At 52.2% G+C, this 13,929-nt stretch overlaps 1 protein-coding gene across 10 annotated transcripts in view; it reads right to left on the bottom strand.

Annotated features, from left to right (window-relative positions):
- Positions 1-245: 245 nt before the first annotated feature.
- The window catches only part of PAX8 (paired box 8), a 55,260-nt gene continuing 41,576 nt past the window's right edge, over positions 246-13,929 (bottom strand). For 6 of the 10 annotated variants that reach the window (XM_045808900.2, XM_045808904.2, XM_045808902.2 and 3 more), the window contains 3 exons: positions 8,368-8,469; positions 1,884-1,970; positions 246-421 (listed from right to left, as the gene is read on the bottom strand). In XM_045808900.2, the coding sequence (XP_045664856.1) occupies positions 345-421; positions 1,884-1,970; positions 8,368-8,469 (266 nt within the window). In that variant the 3' untranslated portion in view covers positions 246-344. Of the gene's footprint in view, positions 422-1,883; positions 1,971-4,308; positions 8,470-13,929 lie in introns of those variants that run through there. The other 4 variants (XM_087863660.1, XM_087863661.1, XM_087863658.1 and 1 more) reach the window with 2 other exon arrangements.

Genomic DNA, 13,929 nt, shown 5'->3' with positions numbered 1-13,929 from the left:
CCCTAAGCCCATCGCGGGCCCGTGTGCCATCCCTCTCAAGCTCCTCAGCTGTTCCCTCTTCTCTCCGTATTTCTCCTCCAATTGCGTCTCTTTGGGAATGGGACAGTTCTCTCTCCCTGGGACTCCTGCCCCTCATTAAGGAGTCTTAGAGGACAGTTCGGCCTTCTCCAAAGTCATCCTGTCTTTCACGGTTCATTAAATCAACCACACAGGGAGTGCGCCGCAATGCTGGACTTGTGGTTATTTTTCATGTAATAAATAAAGATTCCTTTGTGTGACTCTCTGGGGCCTGTCCCCGGCCAAGTCCTTCTGGTGCTCGGTTGCTCCCACTGTCCCCATAGCAACTACAGGTGGTCAAAAGCCGTGGCGGTGGTGGGTGGCGCACTTGGCCTTGATGTGGAACTGTAATAATACGGGGAACCTGGACATGTTAAAAAATAATAATAATAACAACACTGCTGGTCAGAAGGGGAAATTGCACCATAGCCTCTCCTCCATCTGCGAACCTTGAAGACAACACGAGTTAATCATCTACCCCTCTGGCCTATCTGATCATCAAAGATTAACTCCTCTCTGGCCCTATTTCCTCCTTCTTTGGCCTCACCTTTGGGTTTCTGGCCAGAATGAGAACTGTGGCTTCTTGCCCCTCCTCCCATGATTGCTTTGACCTTCAACACCCTCATTTCAGGGAGAGGGCAATTGAGAGCAGTTACTGCTGGGACCCTGAAGAACCAAGCACACTGGGGGATCCCGGGGCCTTCCCCAACCTTGCCCAAACAGTGCGAGGTCAGAGATCTTCCTCTTAGGGCCCAGAAGGACTAGAATCCTGACTGGCCAAGGGGAATGTGCATTTGAGGGCCTCCATGGAGAGGCTCTGCCCACCCGTGGGACAGGCAGCCCATGTGGGCTTGGCAGGGAAGAGCCCTGCCCCCAGGTCCGGCTCAGCACCCTCACCCCTTCTGGCGAAATTGAACAGAAAGGTGGCTTGGAGTTGAACCCATCTGGCAAACAGAGCCCAGGTGAGCCACACTCCTGGTCATTTCTGGAATGCCAGGAGGTTATGGCAGGAGAGGGGGTTCTTGGGAAATGGATGGTCCTGCCAGGCCTGTGATGGTGCCCATGGGGTGGGCCACACTTGCTTCACTGCTTCTCTTGGACTCAGGTTTGCTCTGAGACCCTCAAGGTCATCACTCAGGGAGACCCTAGGGGAATTCCTCAAGTTCCCCATTTATGGGACTTGGCTTCCTAAAAAGCTTCTCTACCCAGTCCATGGCCCCGGGGTAAGAGGGGGTGAAGAGCAGCCCATAGCTCACTCTTGGAACTTCCCTCCTGGAGGGTGTCCACCTCTCAAGCCAAATATTGGAAACGTGAACAAAGGATCCCCGTGTAGGGGTTTTGGTGTGGGGTAATGAGCCCTGGTGCGCCACTGAGATGGTTAACGTGTAGGACGGGACGGCCTCGTGTGCCATGGTGCGCTCCCAGGCGGAAGGGCAGCTGGCATCCTGTGGGGCGCCCCTGCCTCAGTGCACTGCTGCTGGACTCGGAGCCCCTGAAGGCAGGAAGTCCATTCTGAGACTTTTCTCGCAAGACTCCACGCTTGCCCCCTCACGGCCTGAGCCCCGAATCTTAGACAAAACAGATCGCAAACACATGGCCTCAGGCAGTAGGAGGGAGAATGACGTGGAGAGGTCTCCCGCTTGTGTTTTCTCCCTCTGAACAACCAGGGGCTCTGCCTTCCCTCCAGCTGCTCAGCCTGCCAAGAACACCTGTCTCCCCAGGCCCTCCATCTAACCTGGGCCTCCCGGCTGCCTTTCAGGGGGACTTTTGGCCCAGCCTTGTACCCCACCCTGTCCCACACAGCAGAGGGCCCTGGGGGGACTTACTCAGCAAGCTGGAGTTGGGGAAGCGCCAGGCCTCGCCGTAGGAGGAGTAGGGGGTGTGGCCGTAGGCACTGCCAGAGTATTCACTTCCTGTTGGAGGCACACAGGTGAGAGGCCTGTGAGGTGGACATGCCAATGTAGGCTTGGGGTGGGGGCGAAGGGTCTGCAGGGCTGGCATTGGGTGAGCCCTGGGGGGCAGGGGGAGACAGGGAGAGCCAGGGCAGGGACAAGGTGAGCTCAGAGGCCCCTCGATCCACCCTTTGGGGGCCCCTCAGTCTACATCATTTTGGACAGGGCCCTTTATCGCCAGGTACTGGAGGCCCTGCCCTCAGTCGTCCCAGCTACCCCAAGAGGGAGGTGGGGTGTTATAAAGCCCGTTTTCCAGGTAAGGAAGCTAAGGCTTGGAAATCTGCAGAAGCTCACGGGGCCGAAGGGTTGGGTGGTATTTGGAAGGTATGCTGTGACTCCAGGGCCCAGGTTCTAGCCACTTTCTCTGCTGCGTAGACCTTCGACAGAAGGCCGTTCCAGGACGGGCCAAAGGGAGTGAGAGGGTCAGAAACAGCCATAGAAAGCATCAGCATGTGTAAGGCTTGTTAGCCTCCCTAGGTCTGAGATTGTTAGGGATGGGGGTGTGTGAGGCGGTGGCGGGGAGGGGAGGGGTGCTGAGTATTAGTGGAAGGAGCAGAGGGAGGAGCCCTGCAGGGCACCAACCTCTTGGGGAATCTGTGTCCTGGGACTTGCTCCGAGGACATCCGCGTCCCATATTCCAAGTCTGCCACTTGAAGCAAACTCAGTGCATGTACCAAAACAAAGTAAATCAGATCACCTCCTCCTGTGAGTGGATTCTTGGCTTCTCCGAAGGAACGATTTACCAAAGAAATCACATAAGGATTCCCTTAAACAAGAGCAACAAACCCGAGCAGCCCACTCCATTACCATCGCTACTTGGTAGGGAGCTTAAAAGTCTGCAAAATGCTTTCCCACACACTAGGCCCCTTTATCCTCACGAGCATCCTATGAAGCACCCATTAATACCACCAATTTATAGGAGAGGAAGCTGGAGTGCAGCGGGATTAAGCGGTTTGCCTCAAATCACAGCGTTCGTAAATGGCAGAGCAGAACTTGACCTTAGGGCTCTTAACTCTGAATTCCAGATAATCCCTTTATGTGCTTCTGAGCCGATTCCCTCTACAAAGCCAGGTCCCTGCCGACACCACCATCCCCTGTATGTCCACACTGCCTTTCAAACCTCATCTGCTATTAGGAGCTAAGTGCCCTCTGCGGCTCCCCCTCCCTTTCACAGACTCTAGTAGGAAGCTTGAAACTGCCTGGCTCTCGAGCTGGCCTGCCTGGAGTCAAATCTCTGCTCCCCACTGTGTACCCTTGGACCAGTCCGTTCACCTCTTGGAGCCTTGATTTCCTCATCTGTAAAATGGGGTGAATTATTGTCCCTATCTCATGGGGTTTAGGGAGGATTAAATTGGATAATATCCATTAAATGGTGAGCCTCACACTTGGTATATAAAAAGCACTCCAGAAATGCTAGCTTTTATTATTTTCCCATTAGGCGGGTGTTAGAATAAAGCTCAACAGAGGATCCCAAATGAAGAAACTGCTCCCCGGAGAGGGAAAGACATTTACCCCAGGTCCCGTGTTCAATTAGAGCCTGTACTAGAACCATGGCCCCCAGCTCCTACTCCAGGGGTCTTTCTTGTATCCCACAATGCTCACTGGTCCCATTTACTGCTAGTGTAACCCAGAACTGCCTGGTTTCAGAGCACCCGAGGGGGAAGCCAGGGCCCCCGTGCCTTTCCTTCCACCCGGTGCCAAACCCTGCTGGCTCCGAGGGACGAGGAAGAGAGGTGGAAAGCACACAATGCTTCCCTCTCGTTTGGTCACTTACTCGTGCCTTCACTCACTCTCACGCCTACTCCCTCACTGAGCACACACTCACCAAGGACCTCCGTGCTTCGGCCACACAGAAGCTGGCGAAGGGCTCAGGGCTCGGGCTCGGGAAGTGGCACACGTCTGGGCACAGCATCTTCCCACCCCAGATCTGTCCCCCTGCCCGCGTGCGCATGGACGAATGGTCCCTGGGCCCACAAAAGGCCAACCCATCCTCCTTGCTCTGCATCCCACCCCACCCACCTTTCCAAGGTCCTGGCCCCTACCATCTATCCTTTCTTTTGATGCCTCATCGTCGCTCCCTTCCTAATTTACCACTTCCTCCAGCCAGCAAACATGCTCTGCCAGCTTCTCTTTTCCAAATTGTTTTTTTCTGCCCCACCTCTGGCTACCAGCCCCTTTCTGTGCTTCCTGGTCTCTGCCCTCCCCTCCTCATTCCCGCCCAGCTGGGCCAGTGCTGATCCCCCGAAATCCCACGACTTCCACCCCGATCATCACCCCGATCATTCTAACGGTCATTTCTATGCCCACTCCCCCCACCCCCCAACCTCCTAGACAACTGTGATTCAGGTCATCGCTCCCTCTACGCCTTTGGGCTCCGTGAGGCCTTCGCTACCGGATCCACTGTCCTCTCCCACTCACTCTCTTTGCTGGTTTCTTCTCTGCTTGAGCTCTAAAGGCCGAAGGCTTGGTTTGTGAGCCTTCTGTGATTTTCCATCCACATTCTCTTTCTAGGGATCTTGTCTGATCCCTTGGCATTAAATAACAGCTCAGTACGATGGCCGAAATTTATGCCCTAGCCAGACTTCTTCCCTGACTTCAGACATATATTATGTACCAACTGACTTATTAAACTGGGTATTTGGAGGTGTCTCAATCCTCTTATGGCCAGTAGAGCTCTTGATCTCCACCTGCCACACGTTCTACCTCTTCCTCTCCTGGTCTCCCACATATTTACTTGCCACCACCCCAGTCATGCATTTTCCCAAGCCCGTGGCCGAGGAGTCATCCTTGTAGCCTCTGTTTTGGAACCCCTACAGCCAAATCGCCAGTAAGTGTTGTTGGCTGTACCACTAACATATCCTCAGTGTCTCTCTTCTCCTCCCTCACTGCTACCTCCCCAGCCCAAGTCACCGTCATGTGTTTCCTTTCCTTTTCTTTTTTTTTTTTAAGATTTTATTTAATTATTTGAGAGAGAGAGAGCGTGAGAGAGAGCACCAGCAGTGGCAGAGGGAGAGGGAGAAGCAGACTCCCTGCTGAGCAGGGAGTCTGATGTGGAACTCGATCCCAGGACCCTGAGATCATGACCTGAGCCAAAGGCAGATGCTTAACGACTGAGCCACCCAGGCGTCCCCACTGTCACGTCTTGAGTGAACTACTGCAAACTGTCCCTCCCCTAATTGGTCTCTGTGTTTCTGCTTTTGACTATCTACTATCTGTTTTCCCAGCAGCCTGAGTAGTCTTAAAATTTGACCCAACCACTCCCCAAATCCCCTCATTTTGTAGTGCTTTCCCCATTCACTTGTTGTCCTTGGATACACTCACCCCCTTTTTACGTGTGATCATGAGAAACTAGTTCCTGCCTCGGGGCCTTTGCACTTGCTGTTCTTTTAGGCTGGGGATGGTCTGCTCTAGTTCATCACTTGGCTGACCACTTTGAACACCTTCTCAGAGAGGTCTCCCCTGTTCACCCAATCTAAAGTAGTTATCTCCTCTCCCTGTGGCTCTTGATGACATCATCCTACTTGATTATCTTCACGGCACTTATCACTATCTGAAATTATCTTGTTTATTCATTCGTTGACCTGTTTACTGTACTTTTTTCTCCACTATTAGGTTGTAAGCTCCATGAATAGAGGGACCTGCCCTGTTCACTGCTATATCCCCCAGCCTCCTATACCAAAGATACTCAACCAGTATTTGTTAAGTGAAAAAGTGGTGAATGGATGGAAGGATGCAAGAATGGTCGAAAGGCTGGAGAACAGAGGATGGATGATGGGAAGATGGATAGATGAAGCAATGGATGTGTGGACGGATATATGGATAGATGGGAGGATGGGTGGATGGATGGATGTAAGAAAGGATGGATAGATGAATAGACAGAAGGAACAATTGATGGAAGGAAAGACGGATGATGGAAGGATGGATGAGTGGGTAAGAAGATGCATGGATGGATGGAAAAATGTGTTTAAAGGTACATGGCTGGAAAGCTGGGTAGATGGATGGATGGATCCATCTGTCTGGAGTTGCCAGTTCAGCTCTAGAGCTGGTGTGAGGGTCATCAACTCTGTTAATGGGGCAGGAACAACAACGACAACGACAACCATGAGAAGGCAAAACAGAAGATGAGTGGCTAAGAGAAGTCTGTCCTGGTCCTGCTTTTGTGTCGCTTTCTTACAGTCTGTGTTGTTATTTCGGGCGTGGTACGAGGCAGTGTGGTACAGTAGAAGGAGCCCTAGATTTGAAATCAGAGGACCTGTGTTTGAGCACCTCAGCCACGTAGTATGGTTCGTTAAGACCCTGCGCACGCTAAGCTTGTTGCTTATCTATACCCAACTAGAATAACATCAGCCTCCTAGTCTTACGGCGTGGATTAAACAAGAAAGTTCTATCTATGAATGACCCGGTACACAGAAGTGCATAATAAATGATCTTTGCCTTCCTTCCACAAGTGATTGAAGAGCGTCATTGGCATGCCTTACGTTAAACCTGTGTTCTGTGCCTCGCACACAGTCGGGGCTCCGTGAAGGCTTATTAATTTTAATGGAAGGAGTCGCCATCCAGCCCACTGGAAGACTGTGGCTACTGGTAAGAGATGGACAAATAATATTTGGCACACACACACAAAAATCCTAAAGAATTCATTTGCACCATGAAGTTCCTAGGAACCAGACGATGCATTTAAATAGTACTGCATTTTCCGAAAACTGATTTACACATAACTTACTGGGGAGCCCGTGTCCCGTGCAAGGCAAGGCCCACACCCTTTTTGCAATTCACTGGCAGTTGGTGCTGTACTTGTGCTATTTATTTTTTCCACAACGCTCACTCAGGATGAGATCTTTCTGCAAACACCTGGGGACCTTTGATGAGAGGCCCAAACCTTCCAGCTACCTCACAGGTCATACTCCAGGCCCCAGGACCCCCTTGCCCTGGGCCTGGCCCCAAGGAATGATTCATAATTAAGAGAAAAGCCCTGTGCTTTATGTTTCCTCCTCCTCCTCTAAGCAGGCGGCAGGGGAAGGTGGAGAGGTTGGAAGGGGGATGGGGGGAGCCGACTGGAGCCTGGGATTTTGATTGAGAGGCCCCATTATCCACACTCTTAAAAAAATAACCGAATCTTTTCCTTTTTTATCTTGACCAATCTCATTTCACGCTCCAGAAGAGGAAAGGAGGGAGGGAGGGAGTCCAGGGCCAGGAGGGAGAGAGGAGTCAGTATTCTGTATTTTCAACGCTGCATTAAGCACATTGCCACGGTAACCAGGCAGCAACAAGTGCCGGCTCAGCAGGCTCCCAGGGAGTGCAGAGCCTCCCCCCTTCCCTCCCCTCTCCCTTCCCCCCTGCCCTGGAGAGCCCAGCCCACCTGCCTCAGCGCACGTCACCCAGAGTGGGTGGCGGGCAAAGAATAAGCCCTGCCAGGGAGGGAGGGAAGCAGGCCTGGGTGGACGTGCTAAGTCTCTGGGGTCAGAGCCATGGTGGTGGCCCAGCTGGCATGGGGGTCACAGAGGCCCCCATTCAGAGCCCGTTCCAGAAGCTCCAGTTCCTAGAGCCTCTTGAGGGAGTAGACAGGGTTCTATTCTGCCCTATCCACCCTTGGGTCCTTCCCCTATGGTTCCTACAAGAGTGAGTGCGACTCGCCCCAAGAAACTCCCCTTGTCCTCCTCACTTGCCTAGACCTTGACACCCTGGCTCACTGTTGAGCAACGGTCATGCTGGTAGATAAAGAAACCCAAAGGACTGGCAGACAGGAATCCAGAACAGTCCAAACGATGGTGGAGAAATCCTCCCAGCTCATCTCCCTGTAGTACCTTTGGGGTACCTAGAATGTGGGTCCCACCCACACAGGGTTGAGTGAGGGTGGGGTGTAAAGGAAGGGATATGTCAACCATCTTCTTCATCAGCATCGCCAACACCATGCGTGCTCAGATTTTACAGGAAGGGAGGCAGATTCATCAGAGGGAAATAGCTGGGAGACCACAGGCTCCTCCAGCGCCAGGCTGCTGTTGCGCTCGCACTGTTCTGCGGAGCCCTGCAGCGCTCTCCATCAAGGCTCGTGGGGTCAGGGCAAAAAGTGGCAGAGCTTGGATTTGAGCACTGGTCTGTCTCAGCCCTGCCCATTTCAGCATGGGGGATCTGGGAGCATGTAGGAAGAAGGAGGCTGAGCACAGAAGCGTTAAGAAGCCAGGACTGCAGTGACATCTTGGCTGGAGGCATTTACAAGATGTGCCCTTTGGTGGGGCCTTCAATGCCCTTTGGGAAGTCTATGCACGGGACCCACCCTGCCTCTTGTCCCCTCTTGCTCTACTTTTGGCCAACGCTTCCTGTTCGTAGCGCTCCCCACCTGCGCAGCCCCTCTCCTTACCTGCCACCATGCCTGCGATGGCAGAAGAGGCATAGCTGCCCTGTCCGCTGGTGGGGATGTGGGGTGGGTATCCGGGCAGCGTGGGTCCCACCATCTCTCTCCCTGGGAAAATACAGCAAGGAATCATTAGTTAGGCCATCGTGGGCTCCTGCACTTCCTGTCTTGCAGGCAAATCCTAACTCACCCATAAAAATGTCATGGTATTGGAGGGAGGCTATGGTGGTCTTCTGGGTCTTTATTATCCCCCAGTGTCACAGCTGGCCTAAGTGCTACATTAGAGGCCACTGGACTCAGACTTCATGCTCGTCCAGCCCCAGCTCTGAGGATCAAGAACGAGGCCCTACAAGGGGATGGCACAGGTGTGGCCTTTTGGCCATTACCTTTGACTCCCCTTGTAGGACCTGGGGCAGACAGTGCCAACAGATCACTGTACTGTTTTCCAGTGGGCCAGAGAGGGCGTGCCTCTTCCTCAAGCCGGCCTTCCAGGAGGACACAACCTACCAGAGCTGTCAAGGACACAAAACCTATTGGCTCTCCCTGACCTAGAAGGGAGATGTGGGCTGAGATATTTCGTGTTTACGCGTGAACATGAACCACACATCTGTCAACTCCATTCCTGAGGGGGAGAAAAAACCCACATTTGCAGCAAAACAGACACCCATCTCTCTCTTACTCATTTACGGGCAATGCCCTAGCCTTGGTGGCACTGAGGCAGCTCTGTAGAGACCCGATTTCCCTGGCTCTGCCTTTCTTACACCTGGAAGTTGAGCCTTCCCATTTTGGATGCTCTGTATGACTGGGTGAGTTTCTTCCACCGCCGCCGGTTCCGCAGCCCCAGATCAGACTCTCCCTCACCCAAGGATTCTCGGCAATACATTCTGGTTTGCTCCCCTCTGTCCTGGTTATATCCGCCGTCCCGGCGTACTTATTAATAATGTCCATTTCACTCCCAAATGCCCCGGTGTGAATGATGAATTCTTTGGTCATCCCAGTGCTTGGTGTTGTTTCCAAGAGTTTCTCAACTTCAGCACTATTGACATTTGGGGCCAGATAATTCTTTGGGGCCACCCCGCGCATCGCAGGACGTTCAGCAGCATCCCTGGTACCTACTTACTAGATGTCGACAGCAGTTCCCACCCAGTGTGTCAACCATAAATATCTCCAAATACTGCCATGTGTCCCCAGGGGGTAAAATCATCCTGGGTTGAGAATCACTATGTTCGCTTATGACCATTTCCCCCCAAATGCCTCTGCATCTTCCACACTGAGGGCTGCTTCTTCTCCTAGGACTCCCTGTGAGCCCGTCAACCAACTTGCCAAAGTCGTCCTCTCTCTATCCCTGCTTGTCCAACTTTTCTCCCTGAGGTCCCCCGCCCCAGGTCTTCCATGCTTCAAACGCTTCAGGGGGTGGCCAGGAATGATGAAAGGGAAGGTACGTCCCATGGAACCTTACGAGTTGTCAATACTGGAGTGGCTAACTCTTACCTCGATTTCTAGAGATTTCCTGAAGACAATTTGTGCATGCAGTAAAGATGTATTGAGTAAGTATGATGTCCTAGGTAGTCTTCTGAGTACTGGGGATACAGCGGTGAATAAGAATGCCAAATCAGCAAGGCCAGCCATTAAATCAAGATGGGGCATGAGTTGAGATGAGCATGTGAAGCCAAGCCTAGGGGTTAGTAAATAAGACCAGGCCTTCTGGGCTTCTGACCTTTCCCTGGAGGGAAAGGTCTAGGAGCCAGAGGACCTCAGTCCTTATCCTGCTTCTACAGTAATTTTCCAAGTGCCCTTAGACCAGCCACCTATGTGCCCAAGCTTGTTTCTTCATGTGCAAAATGGGAGAGAAACAAGAAGAGTAGGCTTACGCTCCTTATTACTGCCGCTGTGGTGTTACCAGCATAATTCAGAGCCAGGGTTTCACACAACGGGTGGACATTGATCAGTGCAATGGACACATTCTATAAATTGTTACGTGTCATGGGAACCATTACAGAATAAATCCTATTTGAAATGAGCCATCAGTGTTCATTATTTAAAACTGCGTGAATGTTTTCATAGAAATGAACATCACCTCCTAATTTGTTTGACTTCTAGTACAATGTGCAGCTGTGGTTGTCGCTGGACCAAACAGGGTGCAATCTATTGGAACTCTGCAGGTCCCAAGGTCCAAACGAGTGAGGGATTGGAAACCCAGGTGAGGCAAGGAAATTTTAGTATATTTAGAAGTAGAGGGAGAAATATGCAGGAGGTATAGCAAGGTAAAATCTGCTCTGTCTTCGAAGAAGACTGCAATACAATGAGCTATCAGACCGAGCCCCCTCGGCCCTCAGATGAAGCACCTGACCAGGTAGTGGAGCCTATGAGAGCAAGGGGGGACAAGAAGCCTGGGAGGGCAGCAGGGGTACGGACGGCGGACAGGTGCATGCAGAGGAGAGTGATGGAAGAGGGTGGTGGCCAGTTCAGGCCTGATGCCTTCTCTCCTTTTGCTTCCTGCTTCCTCTGAGAGAGAGAGAGAGAAGAGAGAGCTCTAGATCCAAGCCAGGCTGTGGCTGAGGGACGACCTGCTTAATTGCTCTGAATCGCATCTTCCCGTCTGGCTCGTGAAGAGCTAGGTTAAGTTAGAGATCGCAAATTAAGGTCAGCGTACCACTTAATTCTTTGATAGGGCTTCCTGGTACACCGTGTTCAGCAGGATTCTGAGGTTGCATCTGTGTCTACCATGACTGGGGCTGGAGGTGAGCAGGTAAGTCTTGGCTCTCAGGCCACCTCTTTGCTGGTGCTGGCCTCGGTACTCTCCAGGGCTCCTGTGGTCCCGCACTCCCCTTGCTCCCACCCTCCTCCATCCCTCTCCCACACCTGACCCTAATGCTTCTTGAGCTTTGCAGCTGAGGGCGGAGCACCGGGGGCACGTGCTCCCTGAAGCCACAATTCAATTTAGTCACAGTTGCCCTGTGGGACCCCATCCTGTGACCCTAGCCCCTAGACCGCTCTTGGAAATAAATTCCTCAGCCTCATTCCCTTAAATTCTGAGATTTTAATCTTCATCTCTCCTTGGTCACCAGAATTTTCTCCCAGTGGGAGAATCAAGTGCCGGAGCAGACCCCAAAGCTGTCCATGAAACTTGGCCCTCCTGGAAAGCCGAGGAAGAGTTTCTACAGGATGGCTCTCACCTTACATTCCCTTGTCAATCCCTCAAAACTTGCTTCAGTTCCTTAAATATGTGGTTTCTGGGGCGCCTGGGTGGCACAGCGGTTAAGCGTCTGCCTTCGGCTCAGGGCGTGATCCCGGCGTTCTGGGATCGAGCCCCACATCAGGCTCCTCCGCTATGAGCCTGCTTCTTCCTCTCCCACTCCCCCTGCTTGTGTTCCCTCTCTCGCTGCCTGTCTCTGTCTCTGTCAAATAAATAAATAAAATCTTTAAAATAAATAAATAAATAAATAAATAAATAAATAAATAAATAAATATGTGGTTTCTTCCCAAAAGCCGAGAACCTTGCAACCTTCTCAGAAATGAAACAGCAGAAGCCATGAGGTAGACGTTCTCCAACTTGACCTAACCGTGACCTTTAACTCACTTATTTTTAAGGCTCTTCGTCATGTGTTTTCTTTGGTTTGTAACTCCTCTGCACTTAAATACACTTCCAACATGACCCTATTTTTCAGAAGGTGATGTAGACACAGGTCCATGTTGGCAGGCTGTGAAGTGGGGTTCTATAAGAAAACACTAGCACCCCAGAAATATTGGTGAATATTCCAAATATTGGTAGCATTCCTCGGAGGAATTCAGAGGGTAGAGGTGATCTCAGACAACTTTATTTGCCCACTTTGATGTCTGCCCTCTATGTGACCCCTTTTCAATTCCTTATCTTGTTCTGATAGCAAAGAAAATTTATAGCAATCCAGAAATTTCTTTGGCAGGACTAAATATAATTTCGCACAAAAGAATGGAGGCGGGTAATGGACTCTTTGATGATAAAACCAACTCAGAGCTTTCTGATCAGCTGAGCTGGAATCAGTTCTGGGACAGCCGGGACAGGGACGGCCTCGATATCACTCTTACAAGTGTGCTGGGACCCAGACTGGGGCATCTGAAGGGAAACGGCAGGAATATCGGGGGCAATCCTATTGTTCCCCAAACTCTGATGCTTCTTTTTTGGCTGATTAGGGAGAAGCTGAGATCCAGGACAGTCACCCTGGAAATAGCACTATCAGAGCCACGGGGCGAGGAGAGGAAGTGACCCCAGGGGGAGAGGGTGGTGCCGCAGTGTGTGTGTGTGTGTGTCGGGGCGGGGGGGTCCTTAGGAAGCCACTCAGAGGAGGAGAGCCAGGAGGGCCAAGCTGAATCTGGAATGAAAACTCACCTGGTCCTCTTGTCTGCAGCACCACCTCAGGATAATTTAGTCTTGGCTACCTTCTCTTTCTTTCAAGTTCACCTCTTCCTCCCTTGGATCGATTTCTAGCCCCCCAGACTCTTGAGATCCTTCCTGCTAACCTTCCTTCTCCCTGGATCTCCTCCCAGCCGGCTCACCATGGCTCAGCCACACGGTAGGCATTTAGGTCCATTCTTGACCAGAGGCTGCACGTGGACAGTCTTCAGGGAGCTCCAGGTCAACACCAGCCATCGGGTACCTGGTGCCCGAGCCACGGAGCTGGCCCAGCTCCACGAACTGCACCCCTGACTTGCTTCCTGCTCTTGGCAACCTGCCTGCACCCAGTCCCTCCATGTCTGGGCACCTCTTGCTTTTTTCAGAGCCCCTGCCATGTCTTCGGCCCTTGGGCTGGGCCTCGCAGCCCCCCACTGGCTTTCACAGGGGCCACGCTCTGCACCCTGGTGTCTGCTGCCAGCTTCTTTACCCCGTGTGGTGGATGACCTTCCAGTCCTGCAGTTGTTCTGGAGAGTGGGCATGGCCACTAAACTAAGAACTGACAGGAGTTGGAAGCGGCACCCTGGTTTGACTGCATATTGATAGGACGTGCTTGAAGCCCTAACAGGGTGACAGGGTGGGGAGAAAGTGGGGGGGCTGTGGGGTAGGAGGTTTGCCCTGGGCTGTTCCAAATATACGTCATACCACTATCCAAGACCGCTTCCACGGCCATCTGCCCTTGCCTCTCCACTCAACTGGGCCTGCCAAGTCTCTGGGCAACTCACACAGTAACTGAAGTACTGCTCCCCATTATCACACACTTCGCCCACACGACACCCCTTGCCTGCCTTGTTGCAGCCGTCCTGGTCGGGGCCTGCCATTCACATGAAGCAGGTGGAGGCGGCCTCATCCAGTGATTGGGCCTCTCCACCCCACAGGGGATGTGAGTCCCTTTACTCCCTGGCTCCCCTCGCACCCTCCCTATCCCATTTTCTCTGGCTGACATCATTCCACTCAGCTCACAGATTTTTCTCCTTTAATCACTTTGGTCAAAACAAGTGACCCATCTCCGCTGACTTCACCCGCTTTTGAAATTTTGAACTCTGAGTCAACATTTGCTTCCTTGCTCCATACCCCGAAACACTGCCTCTCTGCCCCCACACTGGACTTCCTTTGTTAACCCTTTACCTCTGTGCCCG

Source organism: Ursus americanus, chromosome 7 (assembly GCF_024610735.1).
Source record: "Ursus americanus isolate L20-20 chromosome 7, mUrsAme1.1.p, whole genome shotgun sequence".
NCBI lineage: Eukaryota > Metazoa > Chordata > Mammalia > Carnivora > Ursidae > Ursus > Ursus americanus.
This window is presented reverse-complemented; position numbering and strand designations above follow the sequence as displayed.